The following is a 16043-nucleotide window of genomic DNA, read 5'->3' as shown; positions in this document are numbered from 1 at the left end:
ATTCTTTGTTTCATTAGCAAAGTAACACCACCTTTTTTCCCCAGGGGATGTTCATGACTGTGTATGTGCTGTGTATTTGTTTTTTGAACAGTTGCACACGGACAAGAAGCAGATCAGCGTCGGCTTCATTGGCTATCCAAATGTCGGCAAGAGCTCTGTGATAAACACATTGCGGTCCAAGAAGGTCTGCAGTGTGGCCCCCATTGCAGGTGAAACAAAGGTGCGTCCGGCTCCAGGGGGCCTTATTTACGTCTCCATATTTTACTTCCATGGAGGGTGGTTGTTGAGGCCACAGAGATTTCTATCTACTCGTTTTGAATGAAGGCCACCATTGAGAGTTTGGTCTCCATATGATAGTTTGGAATGTACCAGAGTTGTCTCTGCCCACTTGGGTCAGACTGAGAGCACTTCGTATGTCACTGTGCGCCTTTGGCATGATCTGGGAGGTGCCGTTCATGTTAAGTCCGTTTTAAGTTGTCACTCTAGCCTTTTTCTTTGACAAGCAAAACGAACCCGAGACTGTTTGGTCCCCGGGTTATGAAAGGAAACTCAGTGTTGTGGTAGATTCTGGCCATGGGGACAGGCCCTGAAGCGCAGTGTCTGGGGAGCGGCGCGGTTCTGCTGAAAGGAGGAGGAGTCACACAGGATTAAGATGCGGCGAGTACTTTGAAAAATCAGGCAGAGGCTGACTTGGTATTCTGTGCCTTACTGTGGACTCTTTGCCGGTGGAAACGGTAGTTTATACTCCGTGGAAGTGCCTCGTGCGTAGCGCGAGTAGAGGGGAGACTTTGTAGCTTTGTCAGACGAGACTGAGCGTTGACCCGGTTCGGGGGTTCGTCTCTGGCTTCTGACCGCAGGTGTGGCAGTACATCACCTTGATGCGTCGGATATTCCTTATCGACTGTCCAGGCGTAGTTTACCCTTCGGAAGACTCGGAGACAGACATCGTGCTGAAGGGAGTGGTGAGTATTTTTGGTCCTGGCGGGCTCTTTGTTTGCTCTCTGCGGGGAGCATTCCGTGGGGGGGTTTCGGATACGTTTGCGTTTCACTCACTGGGAAGGCAGTTTGGGGTCAGCCCGTCCGGACAGACTTCAGGAACACGATGCTCCGCAGGGCGGCCTCTCCGTTCCACCGGAGGCTGCTTGGGGGGGCTGTGGAGCCGCGGGCGGATCTGCTCAGTGTCATCTCACAGCCGAGTTTGTAGTGCACACACGGCACCCAGAGGGAAGCAGGGCCTGTTTATGTTTAGCGATCATTCATCTTCGAGGGTTTATGGGCTGAGTCATTTTGGAACTCAGGCGTTTCCTCACTTGTTTCTGAATATGACCAGAACCTTTAAATGGCTCCACTTAACCTTAGCCAGGGCTGCTGGCCATACATCCTGTGCACATTCCTCCCCGCTTTCCTTAAACTGTCTCTTCGTGTCCTGGGATTGGCAGGCTTTCCCCGTTTCTACAAGTGAGTAGCCCGAGACGGTCCAACTTGAGACTGCTTGCAGAGCCACGCAGTTCGTGTGTGGCGAGTGGGGATCGGTGCCGAGTCCTGGGCTCCGTGGCGGTGGCTGGCGTGCAGGGGCCTTTCAGCCGACCGCCGCTGGCCGCCTCGGAGACCGGCCCTGCCAGCCTCCCCTTGCACTGCAGTGTTGATATCTATTTTCAGATAGTGTTACAAATGAGAGAACTTCACTGCCTCCATATAAAATCTATAAGGCAGAAATCTCCTGTTAACGTCTAGGTTCAAGTTGAAAAAATAAAGACTCCTGAAGACCACATTGGTGCTGTGCTTGAACGAGCAAAGCCGGAATATATCAGCAAGACATACAAGATTGATTCTTGGGAGAATGCCGAGGACTTTCTTGAGAAGCTGGCGTTCCGGACTGGGAAGTTACTGAAGGTGAGCGAGGGTTTGTGAGAAGGTAGACCAGGACGGCAGACGTGTGTGGGGCTTCTTTTTGGTTTTTTTTTGGGAGGGGGTTGTTTATTCATTTTAAAAAAGGTTTTATTTTATTTTTTTATTTTTTTATTTTTTGTTTATTTATTTATTCGGCAGAGATAGAGACAGCCAGCGAGAGAGGGAACACAAGCAGGGGGAGTGGGAGAGGAAGAAGCAGGCTCATAGCGGAGGAGCCTGATGTGGGGCTCGATCCCATAACGCCAGGACCACGCCCTGAGCCGAAGGCAGACGCTTAACCGCTATGCCACCCAGGCGCCCCCAAAAAAGGTTTTATTTTTAAGTACACCCAGCGTGGGGCTTGAACTCACAACCCTGAGACCAAGAGTCTCATGCTCCACCGACTGAGCCAGCGAGGCGCCCCTGGACCTTCTTTTGTGTGTGTTGTGCGAGTGGTATGAAACTTGGCAAACAGACGGTGATGAACAACTAGGGCGGCTGAAATGCCTCCATGCTGGGAGGTGGTTTTGTTCTTTGAATGTAACGGGGAGTCTTTTTGTGGCATTTCAGGGTGGAGAGCCCGACTTGCAGACTGTGGGTAAGATGGTTCTCAATGACTGGCAGAGGGGCCGGATTCCTTTCTTTGTCAAGCCACCCAATGCGGAGCCCCCTGCAGCCTCCCAGGTAGGAGAACAGGGTGGGCCCGTCTTCTGGAAAGTGTGGTTACTGACCTAGGCATGGTGCCTTTGATTGCCTTCCTTTATGGAGTACCTGTTTTCTTTGGGGTGTTTCCCTCCACTGTCTCCCATCCCCTAGAGCCGTTGCCATGACCTTGTCGGGGGTGGCATTTGGAGACCGGAAGGTAGGTCTGTGATAGAAGACCAAGTCTAAACACCAGTCTTTAGGGCCTTGAACAAAGAGGGCTCTAACTGTAAGTGCTCTTCTGATCCTATTCCTTATGCACGAGGACCAGAGGCACTTCCGGGATTGACTTAACATTTACTTGTTAGGCCCACATATGGCAGGCACAGGGAATGTAGGAATAAATAACACAGCCCTTGCCCTCAAGAAGCTCGTAATCAGGTGGGAAAGGAGTGTGGTACAGTTTATAGCCAGGGAAAGAAGCCTTAGATTTGGGGCCTGTGGGCTGGATTGAGACGCTTCCCTTCTGTTGTGTTTCCCTACCCCTGGCAGTGGACTGCCACAAGGCTCCAGCTGTGGCCCTTTGCTTTTCTATTTCTAGGCTCTTTTTCAGAGCTCTGCCAAGCCTTTGGAAGAGGTGGCTTTAAGTTTCGCTTCCATGCTAATGCCTTGGGTTTGTGTCGTTCTGGTTCCCTCTTAGCTGCACTCTGTTCCCAGAGTTTCAGTTATCAGTTAGAAACTTCCAGTTGTGTATTTTCTCCAGCATTTCAGAATCAACGTACCTGAAACGGATGTTAACTCTCCCCCTCCTCCAAACCCCTCAAGCAGCCAAAAAAACCCAAACCCAGTCGTCTCCCATCTTTGTGCGTTAAGTCATTCCTTCATTGATTCATCCCTTCAGCGCCGGTGTGCAGAGGATCCCGCGTGCCGGGCGCTCTGCTGGGCACTGGCGGTACTACAGGGGAAGCCGGGAGTCCCTGCCTCTTGCACTTCTGTATCTGCGGATGCTCTGATACCAAATGCAATTCGCTTCTCCATACCAGTCTTGCAATGCTCTGACACCACTTGCGTGTCCAGTAATTCAGTTCAATTCTGACACTACCTCCGAGAGTTAGCACAGACCCCCAGGTTAAGGGTTCAGTCCCACAAGATGGCCCCCGCTTCAGAGGCCAGCTGCAGATGGAGTTCCCAAGTCCCCACACTTCTGCCCAGCCAGCTACAAATTCAGAGGTTCTCAGGTTTGACAATTTGCTAAAACAACTCCTAGAACTCAGAAAAGTGGTTTATGATGGCCACTTTATTTTAGAGGTTGCAGTTCAGGAACAGCCGAATGGAAGAGATGCGTGGGGCCAGGTGTGGGATTGTGGGCGGCACATCGGCTCCTTCGACCCAGAAGCTCCCCAGACCCGTCCTTCAGGGCTTCTCATGGAGGTTCCGTTCTATTGGCCTGATTGATGAAAGTATGGGCCATCGGTGATTGAACTCCATCGCTAGCCGCCTCATCAAGTGCTGGGGCCTTCTGGTCCAGCCCCTGTTCTGAAGCGAGGCTCTACCATGAGCGTCTCACCAGCATAAGCTCCGGGGTGGTGGAAAGGGGCTTGTGATGAAAAACGACAGATGCCCCTTTTTTACTTAGGAGATATCAAGGGGTTTAGAGCTCTTGTGCCAAGACCAAACATATATTCTGACACTACAGGGAGACAGTAAACAGATCAATAGAGAATGTCAGGAAGCACTGCTTACTGTGAGGAAGACAAAACCAGGGTAAGGGGCTTGGGAGATGGAGAGGAGTGCTCTCGTACGTGGGGTGGGCGGGAGTGGCCTCAGAGGAACTGACATTTTGGCGGAGACCTTAAAGGTGTGCGGCAGAAGCCGAGTGGCTGTCTTGAGGGGAGCACCGGATGGGCAAAGGCTGCGGCTTGCCCAGAGCACCCGGGGCGGGAGCCTACCTACTGTGATCTGAGTGCTGCGGGGACGTCATAGGGCTGACCAAGGCGCGAGGGGCGGGAGGCATGGTGGGAGGCCCCAGGGGTGAGGAAGGAGGAGGTGTGGCAGGGTCTGTTGGGACCCTGTGTGCACAGGGTGGGGTGATCTTGATCTCTTCCTCCACGTGTGGTCGTTGCCTTTGAGATCAGTAGTTTCCCCAGGCTGTGATTTCTTTCTTTTTTTCTTTTTGGTAGTGGCTGAAGCTCTTCCACAATCCAAAAGCTAAAAACTTAGCTTCAGAAAAAGGTATAAAAATGCACCTACAAATTTTGTATGCAGTTCCCTGAATTTTCTGGATTCCTGATTTAATGAACACTTTGTGTAGCCGCTCTTGCCTCCAGAAACTCGCCCAAGTGCCGTGAATCTCAGTTGCAAGGATAAAATCCCACACATGCGAAGCGCTGGGACGAAGCCTGGCACACACTTCTCCTTCACTGTGACCTCACGGAGGCGGGTCATTTCCGTGGCCCCCAATTCACGCGGCTCCTTCTGGCCTCTCCTCGCCAGCTTCCCTCCTCTTGGTCACACCTTTCCTCCAGGGCCCTCCCCTGCGCCCCCGCTTAGCGCTCTGCTTTCCCTCTGGGGCAGTTGTGTGCGCTGCTCTCGGGTGTCCCTATCTTCCATGCCTTCCCCTCTGCGGGAAGGGTGGGGGGAGTTGGCAGCTCTGTGGGCCACGGCGGCCCCTCAGCGTGGGCTCGTCCTTCGGACCCGCAGCTGAATGCCTCTGATGCCTGAGTAGTGGCTTCCGGGTGTAATGCGCCTGGGCCTACGGGGGACGTGACTCCAGGGTGGGGGTGTTGCGCTCTCTCCCTCGGTCCCGAGAAGAGGACTGCCTCCTCTGAGAGCAGGCTGTCAGTTCAGAAATGGTTTTTATTTTCTGATCCCGTTCTCTCCCCCGCCTGCTCCCCTCTTTGGCCTGAATAGCTCCCATCCTCCTCGTCTTCGGACGTTGCCGCAGAAGCAAGCCAGAGGAGTGCAGAAGAGAAAGTTGCAGACACTGTAGCTGAAGCCTCGGAGCCTGTCACTGAGAAGGAAAAAGAGAACAGTCACTGTGACGCTGACTCAGAAATGCAGCAGATACTGGCACGGGTTCGGCAGAACTTTGGCAAAATCAATGTCGTGCCTCAGTTTTCCGGGGATGACCTGGTCCCTCTGGAGATGTCCGATATCGACGACGAGCTTGAGAGCTTTTCCGACGAGGAGCAGGAGGAGGAGGGACAGGAGCAACCGGGAGAAGAGGACGAGGAGTCTTGCCCGGAGTCCCCGGACGCGCACGCGGGAAATGACACCAAGGCGGTTATTAAAGCGCTGGATGAAAAGATTGCTAAATATCAGAAGTTTTTAAACAAAGCCAAAGCCAAGAAGTTTTCAGCAGTCAGGTAGTATCCTCATCTTCTCACAAATTGTGGTTCGTGCGTTCCTTTCTGAGACACTTGCCAAGAGGACTGGAGCTATATTTTTTTAAAGATTTTATTCATTTGGCAGAAACACAGCGAGAGAGGGAACACAAACAGGGGGAGTGGGAGAGGGAGAAGCAGGCTTCCCTCTGAGCAGGGAGCCTGATGCGGGACTCGATCCCAGGACCCCAGGATCATGACCTGAGCCGAAGGCAGATGCTTAACGACTGAGCCACCCAGGCGCCCCTGGAGCAGTATTTTTATGGGAGGTGGAGGGAGTTATTGCCACTTTTTAAAAAAGTGATCTGTACGTCTCTGAGCTGCAGCTCCCTGAAGTAAGAGCAGCTTAGGTCCGCCTCTGACAAAGGCCCAGGGAGCTGCTGGAACTGCGGGGCGTTGCCACCTGCCAGCGGGCCGGGGAGGCAGCCACGTGAAGGGGGTGGCGTTCTGCAGTCCGCAGCGCGGTCCCTGCCCCCGGGCTGGCACGGGATTCGGGCAGCTGAGGCGAGTGATGGGCAGCTTTGTTACTGGGCTTTTCTGTTGCAGAATATCCAAGGGACTGAGTGAAAAGGTTTTTGCAAAATGTGAACAACAAGAAGCTGCGGAAGAAGTCGTAGAAGACACAGGCAAAGGTGAGTTAGTCAAACCGCCGAGCCGCAGCGTGCGTCTTCGGAACTGTGGGGAACGGGATTTCCCAAACTTGGAGGTTGTGCTGTGGTCCGCACAGGTGCTTCTCATTGCTGGCAGGTGACCCCGTTCCATATACTTTTTGTCGTATAGCTTGGATTATTCACTTTTCATTCTGCACATTTCTTGGGATTAATTCAGGAAGCTTCCTGTAAAAAGAGTATGTTAGTAACCTTACAAATAGAGGGGTGGGTCAGCCAGATCTTTTTGTGGGAGGTGGGATGTCCGGTCAGGTATCTGTTCTTTACTCCACTGGACTTGCAACTTCTGTGTGAAAAGTGTGTTTCCGTGGGCCCTCTGGTTTGGCACCCTCCTGGCCTCATCCTGCTTTCCTCTGCACTGTGCCCGCCGCACTCCATGCACACTGGCCTTCTTCCTCCAGCACATCAGGCTCATTCCCACCTTAGCATTCACAGACAGGTTTGAAGAGAAAATTCCCGTTTCTTTTCTGTGTGTTCGTGTGTTGTGTTTCCAGCACCTACCAAAAAGGGAAAGAAGAGGAAGGCACAGAGGGAAGAGGACCATTCGAATAAAACTCGCAGGATGCTTACATCTAAGGAAGTACGTGGTTTTGGTCTTAAACATCACCCAGGACGTAGAGGGGAGAAATCCATTTCCTAAGAGACACTCTTTCCAGAACTGATGGTCTGGAGTTGAATTCTCAGAACTCCAGTCCTAGGTGACCTAGTTGAGATCAGTTCAATAGGATCAAGAGTTGGCCCAGTGGATGAAGGTCCTTGAGTTCTCGATTGCTGTCCTCAAACATGTGGACTACCCTCTAGAAGGGTCCGCTGGTTTTCTGTGGTCTGTTAGTTTTCCGTGGTGAGCAGAGCTGTGTAGGCAGACGGATCCCTGCCCTCAGCTTTGTAACTGGGCTCATCAGAGCTGGGGTGGGCTCGCCTGGGAAGGGAAGAGCTTGTTACTGGAAGTGTTCACCCTTAGACAGAGGACCACGTGTCAGGAGTACAGTAGAAAAGATTCCAGCATGGGCGATGGCTGGACCAAACGACAGTCTAGAACATGGCGCCATCGCAAGTTACCGTGGACGGGCACACTTGGGTCGTGAGGGGAGCCCTTTCTTGTTACTAGTGCTGCTTGTAGTACTTGGGGGAGCAGCACAGGAAGGGAGCACAGAGAAACGGGGGCCTATTCTGTGACTTTTCTGTGATTGGGTTTTTGGTCTTTCTTGTTCTTTTTTGCCGTTGTTTACAGCGGAGGCGAGCCGCACGGCAGCAGCAACCCAGGAAAGTTGGTGTACGCTACTATGAAACACACAACGTGAAAAATAGGAACAGGAACAGAAAGAAGACCAATGACTCAGACGAACAGAAACACAAACACAAAAAGTTCAAACATAAGCAGTAACGTTTTAAAAGTTTATTAAATTATACAAAAATATGCAATTAGAAACTGTATTCCTTTTCTTCATGCCCAGTTGGCATTTCTGAGGCCATGATGCATTTCTGAGGTTTGACAGCTGAAACCCTTCACTGGTGCCGGTGAAAATGAAGTCCCTACACCACCAAGGCTTTAGAACTGGGGTCCGGAGGCACTTCGGACACGTAAAGGAGCCCTTAGTTCCTCCAGAGGGTAACCATGGCCTGCAGATCTCTGACAGAGATGAGGTCTACAGAATGGAAAGGGTGGAATTTCTTTTATACCGGCAAGTAGTTTGAAACAGAAACGTGAAAAGAAGATCTCAAGGATGTAGTGTACATGGCCTAGGCTTCAAAATGAGGGGGAAATGCCTTCAGCTGTCCCTCCATGAGTCTGTTAGATGGACGCAGTCAGGACATGGGTGCTTTACTGCCAAGGAGTCCCGGAACTAGCACATCTCAGTGAACAGAGTTCTTTTCCAGGAAAATGGCAGCCCAGACAGGTGATTTGAGTGGAGCCCTAGAATGCCTCAGGACAGGGGGTAAAAGCTGGCTTCCAATCTGAGAGGAGAGAGACACGGGCATGTTTGACTCGGAATACAGCTCTTCTTGTCGGGCCGCCCTTCTCCCAGTGAGCCTTGGAGCCTTAACGGACGAGCCCCACTAAGGAGGGTCCTTCTTGGCACCTCCTCGGGGGAACGCCGAGCAGCTTGAGGCACTCCGGCCACGCGGACACGTTCGTGCCTTCCTAGGTATGTTCCTCGTGCAATCTGAACGAAGGGTGTGAGTCACCCATCTTGCTGAGCTAGCGCACCCTGGACGGCCTTAAATGAGAGGTCTGCGTCGCTCACTTACTCTTCTGGGTGTGCGAAACCAGGAGCCGCCGTGGGCCTCTGAACGGAGTTTAACCGGAGGGTAGTAAAATGCAGTCTACAGGCCGTAGCCTGATCGTTAATAGTTAGAGCCGCGCGTGCGGTTTGGGAACCTCTCCAGTTGTTCGCTAACCATAGCTAGTTCGAGGGGCATAGGGTCAGGGTGTGATTTTCTGCAGAATAAGATGAACAAACCAAATCAGGGCTCCTGAGGCGCAGGCAGCTTCTAGTGGACCTCATGACTTGGGTGCCTTCCCAGCAAACATTTACTTTCTCGGAAGCCGTGGCTTTGACTCTGCCATTGCTGTTTCACCTGGGCAGTCTGAGACTAGGGAAGGGGGTGTGGTGGCCTGGGCGGGCAGGGGTAAAATGACCTAGTATAAACGCAGAACTCCAGCATGAGTCCTTAGAACCGCACTGGGGTGGGGGATGGTGAGAGACCTCAAGGGATAGACTGAGGCCACAGCAGCCCACGGTCAGGTACAAGATACGTCATGGACCAGAAGCGGGACAGGAAGGTGGCTCATGTGGCTAGAAGTAATGCATAGTATGGAGCAGTGGTGGGAAGGCAGTTGGTTCACCTGCTAGGGATATGGCAGGAAGCCTTACTTTCCGAGCTGGCCAATCCCAAGGTTGGTCACATACGGAGACTGGGCTGCAGCACCTTCCACTGCCCAGCGAGGAGCCTGGCTGCCAGACCTAAGTGTTCGTGCCATTGGGGCAACGTGTGGCTTCTGACAAACATGTAGGTGGGGATGGGGGGGGGTCCGGGGAGGGTAGGGCCCGTTCACTCAGGAAACTAGCTTTTTTTTATTACAACGGGCTTAGGATGGGGTAGCAGTGCTTGCTGAGACCCATGTGGAAGTGATCACTTCTTTGGTGCAATAATGCCTTCCAGTTGGGCCTGAAAAACAAAAACAAACTCCGTTAATATTTGAAGCTTGTAGCCTTTAGCGGAGAGGTGATAAAGTCCCCAGGAAGAATCCAGTGCTGCCCCGCCAAGTGTTTTTCCCCTCATTCCCCATTCCATATTTCATAGATTAGCTGGTTTCGGGCTTGGCATCCAGTCTTGCTACATTAGGAGAAACCAGAGCTGTCCTGATTTCCATACAATAATGGCTCCGCGTATAATATAAAGCACTGAAAAGGAAATTGAATAAAAGTTGTTGAAATAGTGGTTTTTCATGGCTCAGATTTCAGGCCTGAAATGCTAAGGTAAACATCTGGCTCTCTGCTTCGGGATCCTGGGAGACCTGTGCTGGGACAAGAGGTTTGGGAAACAGCCATTTTTCAGCCACCGAGACAACTTGACACCCAATTAGAGAAAATTGCTACCAGGAAGTAGGGAGCTGTCCATCTTGTATGTAAAGCTTAAGACACTTGGGAGTTATTTACTCTGCTCCTCCGGCAGCCAGTAAAATAATTTACTATCATGGTGTGTGGACAGATCTTTAAGTAGGTCCATCCTGGGGACTGCAAGCACTGCTTTATTTGCAGTACAGCTTGGAGCCAATAAAAATAACTCACTTCTAAAGAGCCCTTCACCCTGGGGATGACAAGGTTGCTTGTAAACGTTAGAACGATGCCAAGGTACTCTGCTTTGCTCCTGCTGCTGGTACCACAAGGAACTGAGGAACTCGGGCTTAACATAAAGGAACACGGCAGATAAGGCACGCGGCTTCAGAAGCTGCTAAGTAAACAGATTCATGTCTGGCTGTGAAGTTTCTAGCTTTTCTTTGTTAAACTCAGCAACAGAAAAATCTGTCATCCTGCCCCAGCAGTTCATACAAGCCCTTCTTTAGCTCAAGTGCCTGTCCTTGGTGAAACCCCAGGAAGCCTGCCAATCACAAGAATGTGAGCTTTCCATGAGACTGGGAGGGAAGGGAGAGAACATCCAGGGGCGCCTCTGGCCAGGGCCATCACTACACATCAACAGGTCCCATATCTAGAACAATGGTTCTCGAACTTCAGCGAGCACCAGAATCGCCCGCAGACCTTGTTAGGTTGTTGGGCTCCAACCCGAACGTTTCTGATTCAGTAGATGTGGGATAGGCCCACTAATTTGTATTTCTAAGAGTTCCCAGGTGATGATGCCGGTCTGGGGCCCAGCCTTAGAGAACCTTCAGATCCCATAGAGAGCCTGGAATTTCAGACGCCTGGTCCTGCTTCAGCTCAGCTGGATAAAAGTAAACCACTGGCAAAGGGACTTTGAGGAAAAACACCTACAGTTGAGTTCCTCTGACCACACACCTGGGGGAGGCTCCTAATTTGAAATGGTTCTTCCCTCTCAAACGGCCCTCCCTGCCCACCCCAAATGCCATGCCTCGGAGGGGCTGCAGGCGGGAAAGCCCTCCCCTAAATGCCTGCTGAAGAGATACAGCCCACACTAGGAAGGCTCCAAAACACCAGCTGTCATGGGACAGAAGTTCCATTTTCTGCCATATCCACCTCTCCTGGAGGATGGGCAACTTTTTTCCAAGGGGAAAAAACCCTCCACCGGAGAGCGGGGCTGAGGTGTTGTGGGAATTCAGAGCCAGATGGATGGAGAAGCTGCATAATGAACCCTCACCCCGCCCCCACATCAGCTCCCTTTACTTCTTGGCAGGACGTGTGGACAAGTACGCTGAATCCTCTGTAGGAAACGGAGCCGCCGCCTGGCCCCCGCGTGGTGGTGGGGGGCGGCAGGCAGGAGCCCCTCCACCTGCGCCTGCCGTGGAGGAGGCTTGGGGGGGCCCACCTTCAGCTGCTGATTCGTCCGCTTGAGGAACTGAATCTCCTCGTTGTGCTTTTTCTCCTCCACCAGTCTTCTCTCGATCTCCCGCTTCTCGGTGGCCTCACACTTGGCCTTCTGCTCGTTCGCTTGCCTCTCCAAATCTCTCTTTTCTGTTTCCAATTCTGCAATCTGAGGACAGAAACTCCGGTCATCCTGGGACGCTGCCAAGAGGACTGGGCGGTGTGAGTGCTTGGGTGGAGGGGTCCCGGGACACAGCTGTGCAACCCGACATTGCCAGGGTCTGTGCTGCCACCCAGTGGGAGGTCAGTGACTGGCATGGCACGTCCTCGAGGAGTGGGCTCTGCCGGCACCAGGCTGGCCAGCACACTCTGAACCCAGGGGTCCCCACAGACGGGAGGGCCAGGGCACCCTCAGAGGCCAGAATTTCATCTGGAATGACAACCCTGTGGCCCTGAGATTGACAGAAGGGTTCACAGAGGGCTGAAGCCTCGTGGTCAACCCCACTCACTTTCCTCTCCATGTCTGACTTCCCCTGTTCGGCCTGCAGGGCCTTCCTCATGCCGAAGGCCACGCTGCTCTCATACAAGGTCTGGTAGGCGGCAATGGTCATGCGGATCTCGTCCCGGACTCTCAGCAACAGCAGCCCCCTCTCCGCACAGTTGATGGTGACCTCCCGGATCAGCTCGTCTTCCAAAGCACACACACAATGAGTTCAGTAGGGCAGGTGGGAGGGAACTGCGCCACGTCTGTGGCTCACCACCCTTCCTACTGGGGACGGTGCAGCGTGTGTCTTCCCCACTTGGAGACAGAGGCCCCAGGAGCCTTGCCAGACAGCCACTGCTCTGAATTTGGTGCTTTGGAGGACAGGCAGTTGGCGAGCCCAGGGCAGAGGGAGACTGGAGCCCTTGGGTTTGCTTGTATCCAGGAGGCCCCTCTGACCCCCCCTCAGGTAGAAACCCCAGGGTCCTACCCAGAGAAATCTGACTTTCCAGTTTGAGGATGGTGGCTACTTTAAAGCAGCTGGGAACTCGTGTGTGCCCCTTTGGTTGGACGGGCTGGGGGCTGCAAACAGTAGGAATCAGAGCTTGCCCACCCATCTCTTCCATAGATGCTGACGTGGCAAGCAAACCATAATCATCCTCAGACTGAAGGGAGCCTGCTGGCCACAGGGTTTGGTGGCAGTCTGAATGTCAGAGTCCACACGGGCCAGTGAGTTTGGGTTGGGGGACAGCCATTTGACACTATCACTTAAATCTTTTGTGATTGTCGGTTAATAGCACATTATCCTGAAATATCTTTCTGGGCCAAGGGCTGAATGTTGATGGATGGATATAAATACAGAACATTAATCTTTCTGATTAAAAATCTAACAGGCTTTTTATCTAAAAAAATACTTAAAAAAAAGATTTAAAATGGAAGTTCTCGTCTTCAAACATTTGCTAAGAGGTTAGGAACCAGGTGGCCAGGTTGGCTGGCAGATGAGGGGACATTCAGCAGTTCCTGGGGCGGCGGGCAGGGAGGGGGAGACAAGACGATTCCAGGATGCGGTGGGCTTCAGCTCAGGGATACTCAGAGCCTGGGTGTGTGCTCAAGGGGAAGGCAGGAGGTAGGAGAGCACTGCATGTCCCCCCAAACCCAGCCTGCGCCAGGTCACTCACCAAAACACTGCGAGTAGAGCTCCCTGCGCACGGGACAGATGCCGGTCTCCCTGGCCTGGCGCTGCTGCAGCTTCAGGTCCAGCTGCTCCTGCAGATGTACCACGTCCATCCTGGTGCTGGGGGTGCTGGACACCTGCTGGATCCATAGCTGCGTGTCCTCCACCCACTCCCTGCGGCGCAGACACAGCCAGGCTGAGCAAACCCCCAGCTAGTGGGGCCTCGGACGTGAGCAGAGACGGCCCCTTCGGTTCTCTGCCTGAGCAGGAACAAGCGGCAGCTCTGTCACCCACCCACCAGAATCTTCCATCCCTCTCTCCTCCTTGGGGAGTGTGGGGCTCCACAGCCACACCCACTAAGCCACCTCCACGGGGCCTCTACCTCGGAGCGGAGCAATCTCTACCCTCCTATGGCTCTCTGTGAAATCATCACCCATGTTCCAGATCTTACCCTCCTAATGAGTTGAGGACAGATTCATGGGCCTTGTTGCTTGATTGGAACAGAAGGCCCAGTGAGAATTTCCCACTGATTTGTGCGGTGGGAGGCACAGGGCACCATAAACCTTGTGCCAGCCAGAAAGGGGCAAATGTGTGCAGTGGGGAGCTTTCTGAAGGCGTGTGCCTATGTGGTCCCCTCCCCGCTCTCCCCTCCCTCCATCCCCCAATAAACCTTGTGTTAAGAGGCATGGCCAGGTTCCAGAATCACAAGGAGGGAGCCTGAGGGTAGAATCACCATGGGGAGAGGATTTCCATTTATTGACAGGAGGGAATCACCTGAAAAATTACCCCTCCCTTCTTTGACTTCCATCTCGGATGAGACTGTAGTCACTCTTTTCATCACAGCCTTAGAAACTGTGCTGTCAACTTATTATATAAAGATAGTCGACAAAGCATGTCAGATAGTGATACATGTGGCTGCAGAAGGAAGGAGCAGGGTAAGGGGATGGTGAAGAAGGGAGAAGGTGCTCTTTTACAAGGATTCTCAAGGAAGGCCCCCCTTGAGGAAACCACGTTTGAGCAAGACCTGAGTAAAGAGACGGAAGGGAATGAGGTGGACATCGGGGGATGAGTATCCTTGGCAGTAGGAACAGCCTTCAAGGCCCTGAGGTGGAAGGGTGATGGAAGTATTCCAGAGACAGTGAGCAGAGGCCCCTGTGGCATCAGCACACTGAACAAGAAGGAGAATAATGGGAGACAAGATCATGGATATACGAGGGGCCACATCGTGCCAACTCTTGTAGGTCATTGTAAGGACTTTGGATTTTAGTCGGGTTGACACAGGAAGCCATTAAAGAGTTCCTGGCAGAAGACTGGCATGGTCTGGCTTAGGATTTCAGGGCTGTTTGGAGAATAGATTGTAGGGGCAAAGAATGGAAGCAAGGTTTTCAGATAGGAGGCCACTGTAGGCGACAAACAGTGACGAGGAACAAAATGGTAGAAGCAGAGGGGGGTGGAAAGTGGTTAGATTTGGGATATAAATTTGAAGGAGGAGCCAAAATACTTGGATGAAGGATAGGACGTGTGATGTGAGAGACCAAAAGGAATGAAGGGTGGCCTGAGCCACGAGTAGAAAGGAGAAGACTGGGGATGAGTAGGTTGGGAGAGGGGCACATCGTGATTTAGTGTGGACATGCTGAGTTTGAGATGCCCAGGAGATACCTTCATGAAGATAATGAGGAAGCAGTAAAATATATGGGTCTGGACTTTAGAGGAAAGGAGAGGGCTGCAGAGACACATTTGGGAGCCATCAGCATGCAGATGGTATTTAAAGCCATGAGCCTGGGTTTGAGCACTCAGGAAAAGAGGAGGATAGAGAAGAGGTCTCGCCCCACCCTTCTGGGATCCAGCCATCTGCAAGCTCTAGGAGTTCTGGGATGCTGGGCGGAAATCCTGGCCAGGAACAGAGACAGGGTGCCTCTTCCTACATTCCAGTTCTGGGATGCAAAGCCTGGGCTTTCTCCCAGCCGCTGCTCCTATGTTTTTACCTTGGGGGTAGAATGGCATTCAAGATTTCTTCTGCCTGCTTTGTAGGATCTGGGACACAAGAAGTTGAGGGGAGCTTGGTCTTTGGTGGCTGTGGGACTGGACCGGAGGGTCCAGGCTGCTGGGGGCTGACTTTCAGTGGCCGTGCCTGAGAAGAATGGACAAGTTAGGGCAGGAGGTGATTCAGACACTAAACTCCACATACCCAAGCCCTCTGGGTTGCTGCCCCAGGTCTTCTAAACACCCCTCCCCTCTTCCCAGCTCACTTTCCCCGCCTCTCTTCTCAGAAGTTAAGTCTCACCTGAAGGAAGCCATGAAGAGTCTCTGGTCCCACCCTAGCCCAAGGCCTGTATCTCCTGGAACCAACGTTTCTGGCACGGGTGCTCAGCCCTCTAATGATGGAGCGAGCAATCACCACCAGATCTGTTCTTGGACCAGCCTACTGTGAAAAAGAGTGAGCCCCATCCATCTCCGTGACTTCTTTCCTTATCCTAAATCTGCTCTCTGGGGTTACCCATCTGGGCTTTCTTGTACTGCTCTCCCATCTTCCTTCCCAATTCCCTTTGCTCCCAGTTGCGGCAGCACACGTCTCTTGGGACCCCGGATCCTCATCGCAGGGATCTTTCCCCATCCGAGCTTCCGGGCTCTCCCGCCCCAAGAGACCCGTCCTTACTTTGGGGCTCCGCTTTTCCGTATTCCGGCTCACCAACACCGGGGTGTCATACTTGAGCAGAGAGTCCGCAGGGGGGATCATGGCGGCGACGGGGATAGTAGCCCGGCGGCTGCCCCTCGAGTGTGCGCCTTGTTTGCCGTCACCATGGA

At 52.8% G+C, this 16043-nt stretch overlaps 2 protein-coding genes across 2 annotated transcripts in view; one reads left to right on the top strand and one right to left on the bottom strand.

Annotated features, from left to right (window-relative positions):
* The window catches only part of GNL2 (G protein nucleolar 2), a 24077-nt gene extending 16079 nt beyond the window's left edge, over positions 1–7998 (top strand). Inside the window, exons 9-16 of the mRNA XM_026516636.4 lie at positions 92–220; positions 858–962; positions 1735–1893; positions 2461–2574; positions 5443–5897; positions 6462–6547; positions 7078–7163; positions 7815–7998. Coding sequence (XP_026372421.2) covers positions 92–220; positions 858–962; positions 1735–1893; positions 2461–2574; positions 5443–5897; positions 6462–6547; positions 7078–7163; positions 7815–7967 — 1287 coding nt within the window. The 3' untranslated portion in view covers positions 7968–7998. The remainder of the gene's footprint in view (positions 1–91; positions 221–857; positions 963–1734; positions 1894–2460; positions 2575–5442; positions 5898–6461; positions 6548–7077; positions 7164–7814) is intronic.
* Positions 7966–16043, bottom strand: DNALI1 (dynein axonemal light intermediate chain 1). Its single transcript, XM_026516637.3, has 6 exons — positions 15895–16043; positions 15224–15369; positions 13243–13412; positions 12093–12271; positions 11588–11752; positions 7966–9754 (listed from the first exon to the last, which is right to left on the bottom strand). Exons 1-6 carry the CDS (start codon positions 15973–15975, stop codon positions 9719–9721), a joined length of 777 nt encoding a protein of 258 aa, XP_026372422.1. The 5' UTR covers positions 15976–16043; the 3' UTR covers positions 7966–9718.

This window comes from Ursus arctos, unplaced genomic scaffold, assembly GCF_023065955.2.
Source record: "Ursus arctos isolate Adak ecotype North America unplaced genomic scaffold, UrsArc2.0 scaffold_32, whole genome shotgun sequence".
Classification (NCBI taxonomy): Eukaryota; Metazoa; Chordata; class Mammalia; order Carnivora; family Ursidae; genus Ursus; species Ursus arctos.
The sequence above is the reverse complement of the archived record's forward strand: the minus strand, read 5'-3'. Positions and strand labels throughout refer to the sequence as shown.

Excerpts from the sequence above, each read along its gene's own strand:
- DNALI1 (XM_026516637.3), bottom strand. The coding sequence starts at position 15,975 with ATGATCCCCCCTGCGGACTCTCTGCTCAAGTATGACACCCCGGTGTTG. Across the intron at positions 13,413-15,223 it reads AATGCCATTCTACCCCCAAG|GGAGTGGGTGGAGGACACGC; the intron begins GTAAAAACATAG and ends TCTGCGCCGCAG. Across the intron at positions 12,272-13,242 it reads GCTCTACTCGCAGTGTTTTG|ACGAGCTGATCCGGGAGGTC; the intron begins GTGAGTGACCTG and ends GTGCTTTGGAAG.